The 23,444-nt window shown below is 40.8% G+C and overlaps 1 protein-coding gene across 2 annotated transcripts in view; it reads right to left on the minus strand.

Annotated features, from left to right (window-relative positions):
* Window positions 1-23,444, minus strand: part of LOC144671341 (uncharacterized) — a 318,999-nt gene that overhangs the window by 273,678 nt on the left and 21,877 nt on the right. For both annotated transcript variants that reach the window (XM_078533193.1, XM_078533183.1), the window contains exon 2: window positions 8,388-8,547. In XM_078533193.1, coding sequence (XP_078389319.1) covers window positions 8,388-8,547 — 160 coding nt within the window. The remainder of the gene's footprint in view (window positions 1-8,387; window positions 8,548-23,444) is intronic.

Here is a 23,444-nt window from a genome sequence, read left to right on the forward strand (position 1 = left end):
CAGGCCTCGATTGACATAATATTTTCCCGCATTGTTTGAGGGGGGAAAATAATGTATAACCGAGAAGGTTGTTAGTGAGGGTTTTGGAGAGGCGGAGCTGAAAGGATATGTGTTTGTATTTTTAAATAATTTATTTTTTTATGAACACATTACCGAGGCCAAATTAAAGGGGATTTTTTTTTACTTTAGGAGGAGAATATTCCACATTTGTTGCCGTTTTGATAGAGAGAGAGAGAATAAACCCTTTCAGCATTGAATTTGCAGCGGTTTCATCGGCAACATTTAGCCATTTCAGTAAGAGATGGAGAAAGACTGAGACAGAGAGACACAAAGAGCGGTAGCGAAAGATTGAAACAAGATAGAAGCGAGAAGGAGGTGAGAGAAGAGACAAAAGTATTTGGAGAAAGAGGGAAGGAGAAAATCGGAGAAACCCAGGCTTGTGTTCAGGTTTTCCATGTTATTATAAAAAGTAAATTTTTAATTGAATTATATTTACTCAATTCCTTTTGAACTGCAATACTGAATAGAATGAGAAACTAAAAAGTGAAACCACTAAAGTATGTTAAAGTAGGAGGTGCTGTCAGATCTGCTGAGTATTTTTTTTTAACATTTTCTGCTGATTCCAGTTTTCCCGAATCCAGTGTTTTGTTTTTGTATTAAAGTAATGCAATGGTTCAGAAGTGTTTTGTTCTGTTTTTCTACACCCTGTTTATCCACAGTGGAGCCTCCTGTGTGATGAATGCAGCCCAATAGAGGGATGTGCAGGAATAACTAATAGAGGAGACACTGATAATGTGATTATCAGCTGTTGAAAGGTGATTAAAGGGTTTGATAGGGTGGAGGGTAGATAAATTAGGAACGATTTCCTCTCGTGGGGGAGTCCAGAACAAGGAGGTATAACCTTAAATGAGAGCTGGGCTGCTGATTGTGGGAAGTAGTGCTTCCTCTCATGACCAAAAGGTTGTGGAAATCTGGAACTTTCTCCTCCAAAAAGCTGCCAAGGTTCAATTGAAAATTTCAAAACTAAGATTGATAGACTTTTGTTCAGTAGGGGTATCGAGGGCTATGGAGCCAAGGTGGGTAGATGGAGTTGAAAGTAAATGAAGATCATGGCTGATCTGAAAGTGTGCGAACCTTTGAAGATCTCTACCCCAGAAAGCTGTGGATGGTCAGTTGGTGAGTACATTGAAGCCAGAGATTGAATGATATTGGATACTGAGGGAATGAAGAGATTTGGAAATAGTCCAGAAAGGTATAGCTGAAGTAGAGGGTCGCCATGAATAGCAGAGCAGGATCGAGTGGCTGAATGGGCTCCTCCTCCTGTCCCCACGTAAAAGAATTTAGATCATCTTGTGACCACAAAATCCAGTGAAATGCGCATTAAACTGAAACTCTCAAAAAAACATGCAAACAGTTCATTTGAGAAAAAAATCAGCGTCCAGAAGTAGCAATAGAACGGAAAAACAAATCAGGAACACTTGGAAGAAAGATAAGGCTTGTCTAATTGTTCAGGGTTGATTCCAGAAGTAGTAGTGAATAGGTAGAACTTACATTATAATTTCTAACATCAGTATCCTCTTTGTCTACAATCAGTAACCTTGTTCATGCCAGATCTCTTTTTATGAAGGATGAGCACCTTAATCCTTTGAAAGAACTTTTAAACATTTGAAGTATGTAAGATGTTTACTCTTTAAGGTGACCTGCCTCCAGTTTATTCTATTCTGGAGTTACTGGTTTATGATGTAGTGGTGCAGGCAGGATTTTCTTTTGTTGGTGGGGGTGTGGGGGGGTGGGTGTGGAATTGGCTAAAAACTTCCCAGACCAAACAAAACTACTTCAAGGAAGTCTAATAAATTGAAATTTAACATTTAACAATAAAGGGGCACATATAAAGATTACTTCCATTAATCTAATAATATAATTAGGAGAGTCTAGAGAAGCTGGGATTGACCATGTCCTCTGGTTACCAAACCTTCTGCCACTGGAACCAATTTCTTACTTTTTCAAAACCCGTCATTATTTTGAAAGCCTTTATGAAATCTCCCCTTAACCTCTCCGCGCAAAGGAGAACAACCCCAGTTTCTCCACACAACTGAAGTCCCTCATCCCTTCAACTATTCTAGTAAATTTTCTCTTCACCCCTCACAATGCCTTGGCATCGTGTTGTGTCCAGAATTGAACACACTACTGCAGCTGAGGCCTCAGAACATCATAATAAGCACATAGGAGGAGAAGGCCATTCAGATGCCTTGAGCCTGCTCTACCATTCAATAAGATCATTTACCACAGCTCCACTTTCCTGCTTGATCCTCTCAGTGCCCAAAAATCTAGCAATCTTCAATGCATTCAATGACTGAAAATCTGAGATAGAGTATCTCAAAGATTCACAACCCTCCGAGTAAACAGAGTTTGGTCAACAGAAACATCTTCAGTCAATGTAAAGTCAACAGAATTGGCTGCAATCAGAAGGACAGTAAAAGAACTGAACCACAGTCAACAAAGCTCCTTTGTCCTGTCATCTTCTGTTTAACACAACACTGAATAGTTCACAGTGAATGAGATGTAAATCCCATCATGGGTTTGACCTGCAAGTACAGCCCTTCCATCCCCATCATTCTTATGATCTAGAATGTCATTCACCCACATCAACTGGATTTCTCCCCCCTCTGATTCTTTCCACCCTTCTCAGAGAATGCTGAATCTTGTAGGAGGCAGTTACACAAAAGGTGGGCAGCATTTGGGTACCTCGCCCAAATGACCATCATTCATGAGTCTCCATAGTCTGCTCAATTACAATAAGTATTACATCTGATTAGATCCACAAGCGGGTCAGCAATTGGAGCCGATTTTCTTTTCTTCCCAACCCAAAGGTCTCGAGCCAATTGTAGCAGTCCGATCTTCACCTCGCAGGGATCAAAACAGGCCACAGGCGATTCTTAAGACTTTCCAGGTCTGAAGGGCTTGGTACTATATCAAGCTATACAGATCATAAAAATCAGTGGTGCATTTAACCTTATCATATACTATGTAGAAAAGAAAGGGCTTGCATTTATATAGTGCCTTACACAACCTCAGGATGTTCCAAAACATTTCAGTTAAGTTGTTGCAATGTAGGAAAAATGGCAGCCAATTTGCACACAGCAAAGTCCCAAACATAAATGTGTTAATGACCAAATTATTTGTTTTAGTGATATTGGAGGAAAAATAAATATTGGACCAGGACACCAGGGAAAACTCCCCTGCTCTTTGTTGAAATAGCATTGAGGGGGCAGTTAGGTTTCATCCAAAAGACAGCACCTCAGCACTGGGACTGTCAGCCTGGGTTTTGTGTTCATCTTTGAAGTAGGAATTGAGCCCCACGACCTCCCACCCCAGGCGCAAGTGTGTTACTCAATGAGCCGCAGCCAACACCTACCACAGCAAGTAGCGTCCAACTAGCCTTTTCTCCATGTAGTATAGAACAAGCAATAAATGTCATCACAACTTCACGGTAACTGAGCTTTACAGTTGAATTAACAAGCTTACCAAGTAGATTAAAGACACCTCATTGCTCAATGTCTCTACTGACCAGGAATGGGTTAACTTCTTTTTCGGAAGTGGGTGAGGGGAGTGGTGCAGAGAGAGTAAGGTGGGTAGTTATGTCTTTATAAAATGCCTGTTGTAAACCATGAACCTGATTAAAAGCTGTTCAATGCAGTTAGACGAGTACAAGGACAGGCTGTCCTAAAGGCTTTTTACTTACTTAGACATTTACATTAAAAATTAATAGCTCCTAATGGGCTCAAAAACCTTTTGTGCAGCGAATATGCATTCCCTTTCCCCTCCCCCCCTCAGCCTGATATATTCAACACAAATCATAGGAACTAAAAAAGGGTTAAACATACATTTTGTTGGTAGGAGGACGGTTTCGAATTTCAGAAATATTTTATATAAAGGTCTCATTTCAATGCTTCCCACCACCCCATCCCCACCTCAGTCCAGTTACTCAGTTCATTTACTACCTCAGGCACATCGGTAGTTCATTGGAGGTGTCAGTCATGACTCAATGGTAACAGTCTTAACTTTGAGTCAGAAGGTTGGGAGTTCAATTCCCACTTCAGCACAAAACTTAAGCCAATATTCCCAGTGTAATACTGAGGGCCTGCTGCACTGTCAGAGGTGTCGTCTTTCAGATAAGACATTAAACTGAGGCCCTGTCTGCTCTCTCAGGTGGATGTAGAAGATCCCATGGCACTATTTTGAATAAGAGATGCTTAATATTTATCCTTCAACTAAAAAAAGCAGATAATCCAGTCATTCTTAGATTGCTGTTTGTGGGAGCTTGCTGCGCACAAACTAGCTGCCATACTTCCTAAACAGTGACTACACCTCAAAGAGTACTTCATTGTCCATGAATGCTTTAGGATGTCCTGAATTTATAAAATAAGCTATATAAATGCAAGTCTTGTTTTAAAACCCTGTTGCAGTTCAAATTATTCACATCTGCCCTTTGCAGCAGCAATTATACAGGAACAATGTTCAAATATTTGCAGCCAAGGCTAAATCCCAGAATTAAAGTTACTTTACAGTAAAAAAATGCTCCAGTCTCTCTCCTTGAGCCTTACAAAGAATGATTTATTCTGCGCTTTGCACTGCATGTGTCAACTGTGTTACTCTGCATTTCTGAGATGCTTTTGCAAGTAATCAGAACAAGAGTTTTCACAGAGCTCATTAATGGGAAAACCAAAAAATGGTGAAAAACGGAAATTTGTGCAATAGCTAAATTTTCATCAATGTGAAAGTCCACAATTAAAAAAAAAATTCAGGATTGCAATGTAATTTAATTTTGTAGTGGTTTAACTTTAACATTGGGAACACTGAAAATAATAACTGGATTATGTTTGTGAAAATATCGATCTCTTCTAATTGGATCCAAGACGACCAAGGTAAGCCAGCTAAGTGAGGAAAGGGAAAGGAAATCTCCGTGTTGTGAGAATTTAATTTGTTCTACATGAACTAGCAGCATCATCAGTAAAATAGTACATTGTTTATAATACAATTAGGCTTTATTACTGTAAAGAGACACACGTGGTATCTACTGGAGTTGATTGTGGTAGATATTATTTGAATATTATATATTATATAATTTAGTAAATATTTTAATTTAGATCACTTCTTCCCAAGCATAAAATGCCATTACAAATTTCTTGCTTCACAAATTAACATTTACTTTACTGACCGAACATTAGCACAATTTTCATTAAAAAAAATTAAGATCAACAATCCCAGCCATATTTTAGCTTTAAAAAAAGTAAATTTTATATTTATTCACAAAAATATATTTTACACCAAGTATTATTTTAAAATTGAATGCTATTAAGTTTTATACGTATATAGATATATAGATCTATTATATATAGATATGCATTTGTATTCAAAATGGAAATGAGACATGGAGAATGAATGTTGTAAGAGTGAGGCCAAGGCTTTGTGTGCTTGATCTCTCTGTCTAGACAAAAGCTGTTGGAGAACCCTAGATATATTTACACATATAAAACCCCAGATAATTGCAGAACCTATTCGCATTTCTTTGCCCGGTTAAAGACCAGTCATATTTGTCAACAATCAAGAAAAAGAATTTAACTTCCAAATATCAAAACCTTTATTTTCTTAACCGTTTTTTTTTGTTTCAATTTCCAAGTGAAAAAAAATGACAGGTGTCGTAATATTTTGATACAGGACAAAGACTATTAAGTGGTTATCATCCAATTTCCTAAATAATCAGATCAGATTTGACCTTAATTTAGCCTTCAAGTTTGGTAACCAAATTTAGCTCCAAGGTGACTGTGTCTGGTTGAATGTAGAGTACATCACCAATTTAACCAAATTTTACAATACAAATAGATGTATTAAAAAAAATCAAATGCACATATGACAACAAAGCTGTTTATTTTATCAAAGACAAGAAAACAGCAGAGGAAGCTCAGACAACAACAGTGAGAGACACCAGGCTTGTTAGGTTCATAATGACAGCTTATTAATTCTTTTTGTATATAACAGAGAGGGGGGTGTGTGTGTGTGTGTGTGTATATATGAGAGAAAGAGGAGAGAGTGAATGAGAGAGCGCGTGTGAGAAAATTGATAATTGTCTCTATAAATTTAGGCATGGAACTGAAGTAAATTGCTTTAACAAACTCAATCACCAACATATAATAGGCGAGCCTGCTGTTGAAAATATTTGTCACTCTTTGCCTGCTCATTGTTTTTAATCTCTTTTTAAAACTTTTTTTTTTGCTATTTGCAGATAATAATAGCTTTTGTGCTTTATTATTTTCCAGTTTAAGTGTGGTCCCCATTTCTTGGTTGCATATCAGTCAGCTTCAACGTTGATACCAATTTAAAAATGCGTGGCACAATTATTAATTACATTTAAACTGAAGCAGGTAGAGCTGGCACTTCAGGTTGTGTATACAGTCAATTTCAATTGAAAAACATTCTTACATAAAGTGCCTATTCAGAACTGTAGTCATTTAATTTTTACTCCATGCAACAAATTACTCTTACAACATGCAGATTTCAGCTTGCTGCTTCCTCTGCTCAGGTGTAGTTCGATGGGTGTCGACGGTTTCTCTACAACCAATTGCGCTATCGCCCATCTCCACCGAGGTTGAACTTTGCCCCCAGACATTTCCCCAGGGCAGCAGAACTGAGAGTCAATGCACTGATTGTGAACTACACACTAGCACTGGCAGAAGCAGGGTCCAATTGGATTTTCAGGCCATGGGACACAGCCTGGACCACTTTTCCTAATTATTGAAATGCTTCAAAGCAACAGGAGGAGGCTATTGAGCTGCCTTGAGCCTGTTCTGCCACTCAATGAGATCATGGTGATCTGTGTCATAATTGTATTCACCTGCCATGGCTCCATATCCTTTTATACCCTTGTCGAGCAACTTTTTTTCTTCATTATCTTTTCTTGGGATCTGAGCATTGTTGGCAATTTGCTTCCAACCATAATTGCCCTTGAGAAGGTGGTGGTGAGCCACCTTTTTGAATCGCTGCAGTCCATCAGGTGTAAGTTGAACAATGTATACGTCAATCTCAGATTTAAAATCATTAGCTAGCATCTAATGCTCAAGGGCAGAGAGTTCCACACTACACTAGTCTTTACACGAAGAAGTGTTTTCCAACTTCTCTTCTGAATGTCCTGGCTCTGATTTTAAGTTATTTGTCATTGTCCTCGATTCTCCCATCAGCAGAAAAAGTTTCTTACCATCTGCCCTATCAATTCCATTCAAAATGATTATTTTTTAGCATATCATCTCACATACACTTTCTTTTTCCCCTTTGGGGAATATTGGGGAGGCGATGGAAAGATTCCTGGGTTGATTACCAGCCTGTTGAACTGGAAAATGAATGCTCCTTCCATGGCCACCAAGTCCTGGTATGGGACTTGAACCTGGAGCTTCTGGTCCAAGGGTAGGGACACTACTGCCATGCCACAAGACCTCCATTCAAATTGATAAAAACCCTCGATCAAATCACTCATTTATCTTCTACATTCCAGGTAATACAAACCTAGTTTATGTAATCTCACCTCACAATCTAACCTTTGCAAACCTGATAACATTCTGGTGAATCTGCATTGCATTCCTCCTAAAGCCAATACATCCTTTCCGAGGTGCCTTTATTTTCTGCCCCACCCCCTCACAAATTAAATTGAAGTGCATTCCCTCACCCCTCTCCACCCACACAGGTACACAACCACCCCCTGAGCTGGCACCCACCACTGTGTTTTCCACTTCTTCTTCTGAGTAACATCCTTAGTGGTGCAGGTGCCTACCTCTATTTAAATTAGAAAATAAAGACTTGAATTTCTATAGCACCTTTCGTAACTTCAGGATGTCCCAAGCACATTACAGCTAATCAATTAGTTTTGAAGTGTAGTCACTGTTGTAATACTGGAAACCTGGCAGCCAATTTGCACACAGTAAGATCCCATAAACAACAATGAGTTAATGACCAAATCATCTGTTTAGTGATGTTGGTTGGGGAATAAATATTGTGCCAGATAATGAGGAGAAAGCCCCTGCTCTTCTTCAAAATAGTATCATGGGATCTTTACGTCCATCTGAGGTGGCAGACTGGGCCTTGATTTAACATCTGACCCACTACTGCACAGGGAGTGCCAGTCTGGATTATGTGCACAAGTCTCTGGAGGTGACACCTCCCTGAATCTGTATACTTTGTCAGCAATGTCAAGATCGCAGACTGGCTTTGGGTCACAGGATATAGGGTGGTGCAGTGAAAACCAGTTCTCCACCCAGCATCCTTTTATACATGCATTCATTTTAAAATTGCTGACCTTGTAAGTTTGACAAGATTGACAGAGTGAAAAGTCTCCTCACCTTTTCCGTCCAAAGGTACGCATCACCAAACGCCAATAGCCCTCAACAGTAAATGGAGCAGAACCCGCTATCCTGCTGAAGATTCTTGAGGTCTTCAATACTTCACACTGCAACTGAGCAAGCAAGGTCAGCAAGATGTTTTCAAAAAGAGTTCCTAGATCTAGAGAAAGAAAAAAAGACATTCAAGTAGATGCATGCCTAGGAGATTTTAGGGAGGCAACAAAAGGAACAATTACAGAAATCAGAATGACATAGAATAAAGACCAGCAAGAGTGTAAAGCTAAACCTGAATGGCCTCCTTCTGTGTGGTATGATTCTATGAGCATTAGAAGAGCAAAGCTGTAACAGAGGGACCAAGGAAAGGCTATGATGCGATAAGGGAGATTAGAAAAGATGACTGAATATAAGTTCCTCAGCTGCAGCTCAGAAATGGGAGAGGAATAGATTTGGAAAGCAACTGGCCAAGATTTAACTGTGAAGATAAAAGCATGAGTGAATATTCTAGAGTCTTGTTGACTACCTTTAAGGATCAAGAAGCTTGAAGCAAGGCCTATTGTAATTCTCTCCTAGCCAGCCACACACCTTGCACCTGCAGTAAACTTCAACTCATTCAAAACTCTGCTGCCTGTATCCTAACTTGTACCAATTCCCTTTTGTCAATCATCCCTGTGCTTGCAGACCAACAATGGTTCTGCCTCATTTTTAAAAATTCAAATCTTTGTTTTCAAAATCCTTCCATGACCTCATCCTTCATCTCTGTAACCTACTCCAGCTTTACGACGTACCAAGATCTCTGCACTCCTCAAATTTTGGCCTCTTGCGCATCCTCAATTTGCTTGGCAGCTGTTCAGTCAGCTGCCTAGGCCCTAAATTCTGGAATACTCATCCTAACCACTCCACCTTTCTACCTCCTTTAAGATCCTCCCTAAAACCTACCTCATTGACCAAGCTTTTGATCAATTGCCCTTATGTGGCTCTGTCAAATTTTTGTCTGATTACAATCCTGTGAAGCACTTTCAGACATGTTACTACATTAAAAGCGTTACATAAAATGATAGTTGTTGTCGTCTGTGGTTGGATCTATCCCCCACTGCAGATTTCCCTAAAAGCTTCAAGGCAACATGTCATTAAGCATTTCTGGCCTAACTATTTGTGGTTAGTGTAATTCAGTAGTTGGGAACAACTTGTTGCCAGATGAATAACATCACAGATGGTTGACAGATTGAGCTTCCCATGATTGTTACATGAAACATAATTTCAACAGCCCAAGAGCTATGAGGGGAGTGGAATAGGCAGAAGAGCTGGATGGGATTTTCCAAATAAACTAATTACAAACCAGTACAGAATGTTGGCAAGTTAATGTAGTAAACCTTCTCTATCAACACAGGAAATGTGTTACACCCAGGCTAAAACTTAGTTGGTAAATGCAACCCTTGCTGCAGTACAACATGGATTTTTCATTGGTCCTGAAGTTTGGTTTTCTTGATTTGCCACTCACACCAGAAGGCTGGTTTAAACACCATGTTCAGTCTTATTTGAGATGACATTAGTTGTAATCTATGATCCTGTAACAGACTATTATCTTCCTTGGAAACAGCGGTTAAGTATCCACCACCTCAGAATTGGTCATGTTTGAAGGTGCCATCTTCTCTGGAGATGGTAGATTAAAGCATCTCCATTACAGGACTGTGAGGGCACTTTGTGAAACTCTGCCTTCAGTGGAAATTCACAAGATATCCACCCTGTTACACCAGAACCTTTAATCTGGATATCCGACTTAGATATTGAAATTTGATTTGTTATTTTGCCACTACCATACAAAAGGAGAAATGTGGCACTGAGCCATGTATGGTTCCAGGTATAATTCCCAGTCTGGATGCCAATCCAGAAATGACAACAGTGTCTCTGGTTACCACGCTCCAGAATTAGCTGGAATGGGATTTGAAATCCTAGTAGCTACTGCCTCAGAGACAAGGATTCTACCACTAAGCCAAAGTCTCACTCCAGGTCTAGGGAGTGTTAGGAAGGGACACTGATTGCCTGCTATGCTCTGTTAAAAAGAGTGCTCATTGAATGTCAAAGTGCAGTAGCGTCAGCCATGACTCAATCGGTGGCACTCTTCCCTCCAAGTCAAAAGGTTGTGGGTTCATGTCCCACTCCAGAGCCTTGAGTGGGAAAGTCTAAACTGATACACTAGTGGAGTACTGAGGGGGTGCAGCAATGTCAGAGGTACTGTCTTTCAGTTAAGCATTACACCATGGCCCTGTCTGCCCTCTCAGATGGACATAAACAATCCCACGGTACTAATTTGAAGAGCAGAAGCGTTCTCACTGGTGTTCTCTACAACATTTATTCCTCAACAAATGCCGCTAAAACAGATTACCTGGATGATTATTGTTGTGCATTGGTGGTTACTGCTGTCGAAGAAACGATTGCAGAGGCCATAGATATGTCTGAACAATAACTGGTTTATTGGAGGAACATAACCATTTACGGATGTACAAGACTACAGGTATTACTCAGTCTAAGCCATAAGCTCTCTCCTTCTTGACTCTTAGTCATGTGTGTCTTACATCATCAGGTGGGCAGTACTGTTTCTCTAGTCCCACACATTAACCCTTTCAGTCCTGCATATGCACACATACTACATCTCCCCCCCCCAAGCACCCCCCCACCCCCCCAAACCTTTGTCCAAATATATTTTACAATTATATTTACATACTACCTCTTCTTCCCTCCAAAGCTCTGACTTCATGGATTTAATCAGTCTGAAGGTTTCACAACTCTCCCTGATCGTTCCTCGAGAGGCCTGGTAGATTGGTAGTTGCCCTTTGGACTTCTTTGATTTGACATGGAGTGGCTGGCGGGGGGGGTCTTCAGTAAGAGCTGCAGTAAGACCATAAGATGTAGGAGAAGTAGGCCATTCGGTCCATCAAGTCTGCTCCGCCATTCAATGAGATCATGGCTGACCTAATAATCCTCAACTCCACTTTCCTGTCTCGTCCCCATAACCCTTGATTCTCTTACTGATTAAACTGTCTATCTCCGCCTTGAATATGCTTAACGACCCAGCCTCCAAAGCCCTCTGCGGTAAAGAATTCCACAGATTGACTATCCTCTGAGAGAAGAAATTCCTCATTTTTAAAAAATGGGCATCCCCTTACTCTGAGATTATGCCTTCTGGTCCTAGACTCTCCCACAAGGGGAAACAACCTCTCAGCATCTACCCTGTCAAGCCCCCTAAGAATCTTATATGTCTCAGTAAGGTCGTCTCTCACTCTTCTAAACTCCAATGAGTACAGGCACAACCTACTCAACCTCTCTGCATAAGAAAATCTTTCCATACCTGGGATCAACCTAGTGAACCTTCTCTGGACTGCCTTCAATGCCATATATCATTCCTTAGATTAGGGGACCAAAATTGTTCACAGTATCCTAGGTGTAGTCTAACTGGTGCCTTGTATAGGTTAGCAAGACTTTCCTATTTTTATACTCCCTTCCCTTTGAAATAAAAGCCAACATTCTATTTGCCTTCCCTATTACCTGTTGAACTTGTATGTTAGCTTTTTGGGATTCATGCACAAGGACTCCCAAATCCCTCTGTGCTGCAGCCTTCTGCAGTCTTTCTCCATTTAAATAATATTCAGATCCTCTATTCTTCCTGCCAAAGTGCATAACCTCATATTTTTCTACATTATATTCCATCTGCCAAGTTTTTGCCCACTCACTTAACCTGTCTATATCCCTCTGTAGACTCCTTGCGTCATCCTTACCACTTGCCTTCCCACCTATTTTTGTATCATCCGCAAACTTGGTGATAGATGAGGGAAGTGAATGGACTAAGTCATTAATATATATTGTAAATAATTGAGGCCCCAGCACTGATCCCTGTGGCACTGCACTAGTTACAAGTTGCCATCCCAAAAGTACCTCCTTTGTCCTAACTCTGTCTTCTATTAGTTAGCCAATCCTCTATCCATGCTCATATACTACCCCAACACCATTGTCTCTTATCTTAAGTAGCCTTATGTGCAGTACCTTATCGAACACCTTTATCTATCCTGCTTGTTACCTCCTCAAAGAATTCTAATAAAATTGTTGTTAGGCATGATTTCCCCTTCATGAAGCCATGCTGACACTGCTTGATTGGATTATGTATTTCTAAAATGTTCTGCTAATACATCCTTTATAATAGACTCCAACATTTTCCCAATGACAGATGTTAAGCTAACTGGCCTATAATTACCTGTTTTTTGTCTTCCTCCCTTTTTGCATAAGGCTGTTGCATTGGCCATTCTCCAATCCTCTGGGACTTTTCCAGAATCTAAGGATTCTTGGAAGATTATTACCAATGCATCCACTATCTCTGTAGTTATTTCCTTTTGCCCCCTGCTTTAGTATTTTTGGAATGCTATTAGTTGCTTCAGTCTTCACAGTAGAAGACAAGTATTTATTCAACTCCTCCACCATTCCCTGCTTCCCATTATTATTTCCCCATCCTCATTCTCTATCGGGCCTATGTTCACTTTGGTCTCTCTCTTCCTATTTATATATTTAAAGAAGCTCTTACTGTCTGTTTTTATATTACTTGCTAATTTACCCTCAAAAGTTTGTCTCTCTCATTTTTTTGGTCATCTTTTGTTGCTTTTTAAAACTTTCCCAATCTTCTGGTTTACCACTAATCTTTGCCACATTGTATGTTTTTTCTTTCAATTTGGTACTGTCCTTAACTTCCTTGGTTAACCATGATTGGTTTATCCCCTTTCTTGAATTCTTCTTCCTCACTGGGATATATCTTTGTTGAGAGTCATGAACTATTTTCTTAAAAGTCTGCCATTGTTCATCAACCGTCTTTTCTGCTAAACTCCTTTCCCAGTCCGCTCCAGCCAACTCTGCCCTTATTCCTTTGTAATTACCCTTATTTAAGTTTAGCACAGTTGTTTCTGACCCAAAGATAAAAACAAAAAGCTACTGTGGATGCTGGAAATCCAAAACAAAAACAGAATTACCTGGAAAAACTCAGCAAGTCTGGCAGCATCGGTGGAGAAGAAAAGAGCTGATGTTTCGGGTCCACATGACCCTTCAACAGTTCTGTTGAAGGGTCATGTGGACCCGAAACGTCAGCTCTTTTCTTCTCCACCGATGCTGCCAGACTTGCTGAGTTTTTCCAGGTAATTCTGTTTTTGTTTCTGACCCAAGTTTCTCACTCTCAAATGGAATGCTAAATTCTACCATATTATGGCCACTATTTCCTAGGTGATCCTTTACTCTGAGAATCATTTATTAAACCTGCCTCATTACACATTACCAGATCCAAAATAGCCTGATCCCTGGTTGGATTCACAACATATTGTTCTAGGAAACTGTTCTGAATACACTATGAATTCTTGCTCATGTCTACCTCTGCCAATTTGATTTTCCCAATCTACATGAAGATTAAAAGTCACCCATGATTAATGTACTGCCTTATATACATGCCCTCATTATCTCCTGATTTATTCTCTGTCCTACAGTATAGCTGCTGTTAGGGGGCTTATAGACTACTCCCACCAGCGTCTTCTTCCCCTTGTTATTTCTTACCTCCACCCATATTGATTCTACATCTTCCGATCTAAGATCCTTTCTTGCTATTGTACTTTTTCCATCTTGTACTAACAAAGCTACCCCACCACCTTTTCCTTCCTGCCTGTACTTTTGAAAAGTCATATACCCCTGGAATATTTAGTTCCCAGCTTTGATCTCTCAGTTTGGCTCTTAACATCTGGTTCTTCCAAATGTATAATGGACATTTCTCCCATCTGGATCTAGACTTGATCCTCTTTTTCCACTCTTTGCTGTAATACCCCTCTCGATCCGATGTTTCTCTGCCCCGGTTGGAGCTTGTGGGTTTATCCCTCTCCTTACATTTGATGTGTTCCCTATCCTTGTCTGTTGAGTTGACTTTGGTTCCTGACAGTTTTGTTCACCTTTCCTACTTCTGGAATGATGACACCTTGTGGCCTCTTGTTTGTGAAGTCTTGGGTATTCCCGGACTGCTGCCTTTAAAAATAATTATGTAGGCAGGAGATGAAGTTGTGAGGAAGGCACTTGATCAACATCTTGCTTTCTCTTAAACTCCAGTAACCCTGGTGTAGCAGTAAGATTAGTGTCTTCCCATGTGGAAGAGCTGGACCCTATTAGGTTTGGTCCTGTCTGTGGTTCTGGGCATTTTTAACTGGTTGCATCCTGGTATGCAAAGATTCTCTTGCATTCCCCTGCGTATCTAGAGGTTTTATTTCCACACATCTTTCCAAAGTGTCCAAAGCTTTTACAATGGAAGCATTCTGCAGTTCTTGCAGGGCACTGTTCGTGCCTGTGAGGCTTTTTGATGCCACAGCGCTGGCATGGTTCAATGCCATCTTGAGCTTTAGTAACATAAGGAGCCTTTTTCCCTGAAGTGTCTTTGGCACTCTTTTGTTTAATAACTTGTACCGTCACTGGGGGTTTTCTGAACCATGGTTTGTTTTCACCTCTTGTATGGCTCTATTTTGTTGATGGGCCTCTGATTGTCTGACTAAATTATCACCTTCTCCAAAGTTAAATCTTCTTTGGATTGAAGTAGGTCAGACTGGGTGTCAACAGTAACCCCTGACTATGATGCAGCCCCGTATCAGCTCAGATTTAAGATCACCATATTCACAACATTCAGCCAATTGATACAGGTCATTGATAACGGTATCTACTAATGTGCCGGATTTCTGGACACTTGTTAAACTTGGTTCTTTCCAATATCTTATTACTCCATAAAATAATATAGATCATCACGTGGGTGGTACTGTTTCTCCAGTCCCCACACATTAACCCTTTAGCCCTGAACACCTTAATACTACAGTTATCACATTGCTGTTTGTGGGATCTTGCTGTGTGCAAGTTGGCTGCCATGTTTCCTACATCAGTGTCTACACTTCAAAAGGTACTTCATTGACTTTGGGCCATTCCGAGGTCTTGAAACAGTGCCCCCAGAGCATTAGCCTGGACCTCTGGAGTATTAGTCCAGTGATATTACCAATACGCCACCATCTCCCCAAGTCTCCCTGGTCTAATGGCCTCTCTCTGTGCTCTGATTCTCGATGGCATATAATTCAAAGGGCACTATCTGCCATCTGTACCTCATCCAAGTGGCCATTCTGCCAGTGTGGACCTGTCAGCAGGTGAAAGCATCTTAGCAAATCCCAGTTCTGATCTCACCCACATCCACAGACATGTGCTTTCCGATAGAGGCCACCAGCTACCAATCGGGCTGTAATTTATCACAGGTAAAAGTGGTACTGTACAAGAGTCACACAACAACATACTGCCAAAGTAAACCTTCCAAGATACATCCACACTAAAAAACACAGCAAGAAATAAACAAACAAACAGGGTAACAGGTAGCAGCGCTCAGAATTCACTAGGTAACATAAAATACCATACAGCCACCAGTATTATTTACTAATTATATTAAAGATTTTTACTCATTCAGACCATTCAATTATAAACAGGACCCTCAGTGAGAGTGTGTTTCCTGTTGCCCTGCAAAAGCTCACCAAAACAACAATCCTGAACCCATTCAAAGATATCTCCTACAGCATGTTAGCCCCACTCCCTCAAAATTACATTGATTGCACAGTACAGAATCAGGGCATTATGTCCAACTGGACTATGCCGGTGTTTATTCTTCACCCGGGCCTCCTCCCACCTTACTTAACCTTTATTCCTTTCTCCCTCATGTGTTTATCTAGATTCTGCTTAAACATATTTATGTTATTCATCTCAACTACTCCATGTGTTAGCAAGGTTTGCATCCTCAACAGTCTCTGAGTAAAGAATAATTTCTCCTGAATTGGAGTTATCCAACAAACCTTTGCCTGCTTAAAATAAACAGACAAAGCTTTTGGATAAAACAGTCCGGGTTTTGAGTTGGTGTGTTTGTAACTTTCAAAAATGAGAACCAGATATTAAAACAAGACCATTTTCCCCTCTGTTGCTGCTACTTTTTGATGACGTGAAGTGCAGGCATTAGTTCTTAATGAATACTCATTAGCAGCAAATGCCAAGAATATATTTTCAATCTCATTCCCTGTCCTGCATCTATTCAAATCTGGATTTATAGAATGCCCCCCATACACAGAAACAGGCCATTTGGCTGAACTAGTCCATGCCAGTATTGATGCTCTACCCAAGCCTCCTCCCACCCTTCCTCATCTCACCTTATCAACATGTCCTTCTATTCCTTTCTCCCTCATGTGCTTATCTAGCTTCCCCTAAAATGTATCTATGCCATTCACCTCAGCTGCTCCATGCAATAGGGAGTTCCATATTCTAGCCATTCTCTGGGCAATGAAGTTTCATCCAAATTCCCTGCTTGACAAAGGTAATGAGCAACATCACATGAAGTACACAAGTTGGCCCCTTTAAGTTACCACATGCAAAAAAATTTGAAAGACCCATGTATTTAACCGAATCAGCCAAGCACTTAAAAAAAAAAGAGGGTTCATTGGTGATAACCTTATTCCCAAAACTGATGCATTCAGATCCTGAACTAAGTCCTCTGGTGAATTTTCCCCCCAGGTGTTGTCAGTACCACTGGAATTTACTTGAAGCAATCTATTAATAGTCTAGTCATGATAACAGGATGAGAGACAGCAGGCTGTCCATCCAGGGCCCTGGTAACAAGGCCTCACTCAATTCACTCAGGGCTGTTAAAGTCTCAAAAAACAGAAAGCAATAAAGGCAGAAGAATGCGCACAACTTGCATTTATAAAGCACTTTTATCATAGTGTTTCAAAAGGGGATTATCAAACAAAATTTGACACTGAGCCATAATGAGGCGATATTAGGACAGATGACCAAAAACATAGTTAAAGGGGCAGGTTTTTAAGGAATGTCTTAAAATGGAGAGAGAGAGAAGTAGAGTCTGAGAGGTTTAGGGAACAAATTGCAGAGCTTAGGGCCTAGACAGCTGAAGGCACGGCCACCAAAGGTGGAGCAATTAAAATCGAGATGTGCAAGATCTTGGAGAGCTGAGAGGCTGGAGGAGATTAGCGAGATAATGAGGGGCGAGGCCATAGAAGGATTTGAAGACGAGGATGAAAATTTTAAAATTGAGACATTGCAGGAGCTAATGTTAGTCAACGAGCACAGGAGTGATGCATGAACAGGACTAGGTGCGAGTTAGGATACGGGCAAAGTTTTGGATGAATTCCAGTTTAAGAAGAGTGTAAGGTGGGAGGCTGACCAGGAGAGCAATGAACAGTCATGTCGAGGCAATAAAGCTATGGATGAGGGATTCAGCAGCAGATGAGCTGAGGCAGGGACTGAGGCAAGCAATGTTACAGAGGTAGAAGTAAGTGGTCTTAGTGATGGAAGGGATGCTCCTCTCCATAACAGGAGGAAAACAAATTAAATACATTAGCCCAGATTTTGGTGGATCAGAGATCTCCGCAGAGTGCTAGGAGTTAAATGTTTTCCCGCATCTAACAGCTTGAGGAACACGTGTGCTATAGCTTGTTGAAAGGCTGAGTTAGTAACAGCATATCGAGTGTTAACAGGGCATCTGGGATTTTTGTGAATGATGGGACCAACAGGGTAATCTCCTTAACCAATGAGATTTAAAAATTGAGAAAATAAGACAGGAATGATGGAGAAGGAAAAGAGTGAATTGGCGTCAAATCAGGTACAGAAAATTGAAATAAAGACAGAAAGGAAAAGAAAAAAAATTAAAATCTAAAATTTTTAAAATATCTGAAGAACAGTTTACTAGCTGTAGGAATGACACTCCAGCATTCAAATTATTCCCTTTCAGGGCCAGAGAAGTTGAGTGGCACTGCAGAAACATGAAGCTCCTCATTGAAGAGGAGTTTACATTGTTAAGTACCAGCCCTACCTTTAAGTGATGAGTTTCATGGATAATTAAAGCACAAATTCAGCAATGTCTTGAAACTTGCTGGGGAGTTTATGGGGAGATTCAGTGTGAGATTCCATGTTCGCGAGGCCAATGGTGGAATGGCGCAAGTCATCCAGAAACTTGTGATGGTTCACAATTTATGCAGTAACTATCTCGCTACATGTTGCTGGGTTACTCACAAATTAACAGCAAGCACCATTAAACTTATTTTGCCAGCAAATTCTGGCCAGATACAGTGTGGCCCCTGGGCAAACAGCGAGAAGTTGTTCGTTAACAGCAAAATTAGCCCATGTGTCACAACTGGAATATTTCACTGCAGTCTTTCAGTGACACACAGCAATAAATAGTCGCTCTCCACCAGAAACTTATTTTCAAAGCACTAGTGCAGTTTTATAAATGAGACCAAATAATAAAACATTTTCTTTTTAAAAAAAAAAGGAAACTTCTACTGTAACAACATAATGAGCCAGAATTGTGGGAATATCAACATCTGGGTGAAGAGCTGGGTAAGGTTCAGTTGACTAAAGCGGATTAATCAGCTGGTTTCAAAACCTTTTGAGCTCAGTCAAGAAAAACACCAACTTTTATTTATGAAGCACCCTTACCATAATAAAACGTTCCAAGGCACTTCACAGGAATATTATAAAACAAAATATGATGCCAAGCCATGTAAGGAAATGAGGGAAAGTGACCAAAATCTTGGTCACAGAGTTGGGTTTTAACGAGCATCTTAAGAGGAAAGTGAAATCAGAAAGTGGAGAGGTGTCGAAAGGAAATTATAGTAGAACTCACTTTTTAAAAAAGTCTTAATTATTCAGTCTTTCTTTCAAATATTTCAAGATATGAAAACACGTCTCATGCATTCTACTAACCAACCAACCCCCTCTCATACTGCTGGAAAGCTCCTTGGGCTCTCTCGCCACTATGCTTGCACACAATCTTTCTTCTCTGCCTCTATTTTGTTAATATTAAGATGAACGCATCACACAAGCATTTGAAAACTGAAGTAAAAGTGTAACAATAACACAAAGAAAGCTGGCAAGACTAATGAAACACCAACTGCATAATAACAAGCCTCCTTTTGTCTGGAAAAACAGTTTACAAATAAAGTGCAACCTCTAATCATAATGATGAACATGGCACATGTAATTTAACCACATTGAGAGATATTCTGGTTGGGGTTGTGCTGTCATTATGTAATTAAAGCACTTTCCATCTACAGGTTAGAGAATCACAGAATGGTTACAGCACAGGAGGCCATTCAGCCCATCATGCTTGTGCTGGCTATCTGAAAGAGCAATTCACCTCATGCCATTCCCCGCCTTCTCCCCGTAGCCCTGCACATTCTTCCTTTTCAGATAATAATCCTTTTGAATGCCTCATTTGACCCTGCTGCCACCACCATACTCAGGCAATTCATTCCCAATCCTAACCATTCGTGAGAAAAACCTTTTTCATGCAGCATCTCCATTGCTTCTTTTGCCAGTTACCTTAAATCTATGTTCTCTAGTTCTCAATCCTTCCATGAGTTTTTCCCTAACTACTCTGCCCAGATCCCTCATGATTTTATACCTCTATTAAATCTCCTCTCAACCTTCTTTTCTCCAAGGAAAAGAGTTCCAACTTCTCAAATCTATGTAACTGAAGCGCTCCTCATCCCTAGAACCACTCTTGTGAATCTTTTCTGCACCCTTTCTAAATGCCTTCATATCCTTCCTGAAGTATGGCGCCCAGAACTGGACGCAATACTCCAGCTGATGCGGAACCAGTCTTTTTATTCAAATATTTTTCCCACCACAATCTTCTCCTGCCTGCTTTGGGGTGCTGGGTTTGGTTCAATGGGTTCTTGAATCACTGAATCAAGCACAGCAGTAGGCCATTTGGCCCATTGTGCCTGGGCCAGTTCTTTGACGGAGCTCCTATATCAGTCCCATTCCCCATGACCCCACAAACTTTCCTTTACATTTATTTATCCAATTCCTTTTGAAAGTTATTACTAAATCTGTCTGGAAGAGGTGCATTCCAGTTCACAACAACACGCAGCGTGAAAAAAATATTTCCTCATCTCTCCCTTTGGTTCTCTCGTCAATCACCTTAAATTGGATTACTCTATTTACTCTACCAAACCCTTCATGATTTTTAATACCTCTAATCTCCCCTTAGCTTTCACTGCTTGAAGGACAACTAGTCTTTCCAAGTAACTGTAATCCTTCATTCCTGCTCCAGTCTATTAAGTCTCCTCTGCAGCCTCTCCAAGGTAGCTCACGTAAATGGAAATTTCTCACGTACAAGCCCAGATGACATTATCCCAGATGACAAATGCACAAACTGCATTTATATAGTGCCTATAACATAGTAAATAGGTCTTAAGATCACATAACAGGAGGGTTATCAGACAAAATTTGAAACCGAACCATACAGACCAGGTGCTGGAAGGTGGGATTAAAATGGGCAACTAGTTTTTTCTTTTTCGGCCAGCGCAGACATGATGGGCTGAATGGCCTCTTTCTGTGCTGTAATCTTTCTATGGTTTTATACAACTGATATTAGTACAAGTTGCCAAAAGCTTGGTCAAGGAGGCAGGTTTCAAGGGGCATCTTAAAGGAGGAGAGGAAGACAGAGAGGTTTACAGTGGAAATTTCAGATCTTGTTCCTGGCACAATCACCATTGGTGACGTGGTGAAATTTGTAAATGCACAAGATCCCCAGTGTATGGAGATCTGATTTTATCTGATGTTCTCAAATATGATCATTCCAAACTATTGCATCTCTCACCAGGGATACTGGTTAAGCCACAATGCCCTAATTGCTGACTTGGCAGAAATGTGCCAACTCAAATTGGCCAGGATTGCCGACCTTCTGCTCTGTAGGTATTGAGCTGTATGGGATGGTACTTTTACCCACTAGAACATCGGGGAGCTTCACAGATTAAATTTTCAGCCATGGCTCAGTGGGCACCAAACTTGCCTTTGACCCAGCAGATCCAAAAGACACGAGCACAAATCCAGGCTGACATTTCCAGTGGCAGTACGAGGGAATGCTGCACTGTTGGAGATGGCAACATTCAGATGAGACATGAAGCCAGTGCCCTGTCTGCTCCGTTAGGTGAATATAAAAAGATCCCATGGCACCAGTTCAAAGAAGAGCCAGGGAGCTCTGTTGTCATGTCTAATACTTATCCCTCAAGGAACATTTTGGTCTCGAATCCTGCCATTTTTGGAACATGATGAAGGCTCTGCAATCAAATAAGTGATCCTTGCTGACAGTGTGAATCGGTGTTTTCAGAGAGGAGCAAAGGGAACTAGAGGGGCAAAGAGAAATTGAAGAAAATTTCCCCAACTTAAAATAAGTAACCAAACCTGGTTTTGTTTGCTGGAGACCTGTCAAAGCACGGGACTAAAAAGTGCCTAGATTTTAAAATTCTCATTTGTTTTCCAATCTCTTCATGGCCTCACACCTCATCTCTCTAACCTTCTCCAGCCCTACAACCCTCCAAGATCTCTGCACTCCACCAATTCTGGCTTCTTTCACAATACTGATTTCCATTGCTCTGCCACTGGTGACCATGCCCTCAGCTCCCTGAGCCCAAGCTCTGGAATTCCCTCCCTAAACCTCTCCAGCTCCCCTAACCTTTAACTTGCTCCTTAAAGCCTACCTTGTCCCCTGTCCCAATAACTCCCTATGTGGCTTGGCTTTAAATTTTATTTGATAATGCTCCCATATATGCCTTGGAACCTTTCACCATGATAAAAAGTGGCTACATAAATGCAAGTTTTTGTTGTAAAATGCATAACTATCAGACTTCAGAAATACTCCTGCACAGAGCATTCAACCAGCAGACAAAGCCTGGTAACTGGAGCAATTACAATTCCACGTTTCTCATCTACTGGATGTGACGCCTCCAGGAACATTTGCTGCAGTTTATCTGCACCCCTAACTAGAACTGAACTCTTGGAGCAGTTTTTTTTGCTGTTAAAAAGGTAAGTGATAGTGGATTATGCTGTGACTCTGTTTCACCAACACTGCATTCTCTATTAAACCAGAGAAAGCAGTCAGTATGATGGATGCCTGATGTCATCCCTCCTTATCATCATGGCCACTTGCACCCAAGTCCTGTTGACATAACCCATTAAAGAGGGAAAAAAAAAAGGTCCATCTATACTATTACCAGTGTCAACACTGTATAGTGCTAGGAATACTTGGAACCTAAATATATCCAGGATTCAATTGCATTCCTTCACCCCCCACCATCCACCTCCAAATGTAATTTTTTTGTATGTGACATCGCCAGTGAATTTGAGCTTCATTTAGCACAAGAGAGCCTTCCAAATTCTTCATGTTCCAATATTAATCCTGGGTGAGGGAGGGGGGTGGGGGGCAGGGAGGGAAGAAAGAGGGGGGTTCATGTTAAAGTGTCAGAAAGTGTTGAATGGAACATATTTTTATACCTTGAAAAAATAAAGCACATCTCTGCACTGGGACAGCATAAGGAGGTTAGGGTGAAAAGGAGAAGGTTTTTTTTTGCAGGAGGTCAGAGGTGCTGAGAAAGACGAGGGACAAAGGGAACAGCAAGCGACTAGGCTCCCAGAGAAGAAGAGCCTTTTTGAAGAGGGTCAAGTCAAAGGTCAGATCAGACGGATGGGTTTATGCAAAACTGAAGCATTCAGCCACTGAAGATTCCATTCTAGTCTGAACACAAGTAACAAGGACATGTGGGAAAATGCTCAAAGTGGGGGGAAGGAGGACATCACTGTTCAGAGATGTGGAAGACTCCAACAGAAGCTTGCACAGTGTGAATGATGTCACCAGATCGCATATCTGCAAACCAAGGAAAGTAGAAACTTTACCCCAATGACGTTACTCTCTACAATGACCTTTGAACATAAATCAGTAATAACACAACTGTTATTTTGTCCACCGATGAGGGCAGAGTCTCCTCTTTGTCACCTATAGGGGTCCCACATGAGGTGGCTTTGATACAGTTTCATTCAAGGTCCCTCTGGCTGCGAGGCTACAATAAACTACAAGACAAGGCAACAGGCAAAGGGGAATAGAGTGAGAGCCAGAGAGAGAGAGAGAGAGACAGAGAGAGAGAGAGAGAGAGAGAGAGAGAGAGTGCAAGAAAAAGAAGC

The sequence above is a fragment of the Cetorhinus maximus genome, chromosome 2 (assembly GCF_964194155.1).
Source record: "Cetorhinus maximus chromosome 2, sCetMax3.hap1.1, whole genome shotgun sequence".
Lineage (NCBI taxonomy): Eukaryota > Metazoa > Chordata > Chondrichthyes > Lamniformes > Cetorhinidae > Cetorhinus > Cetorhinus maximus.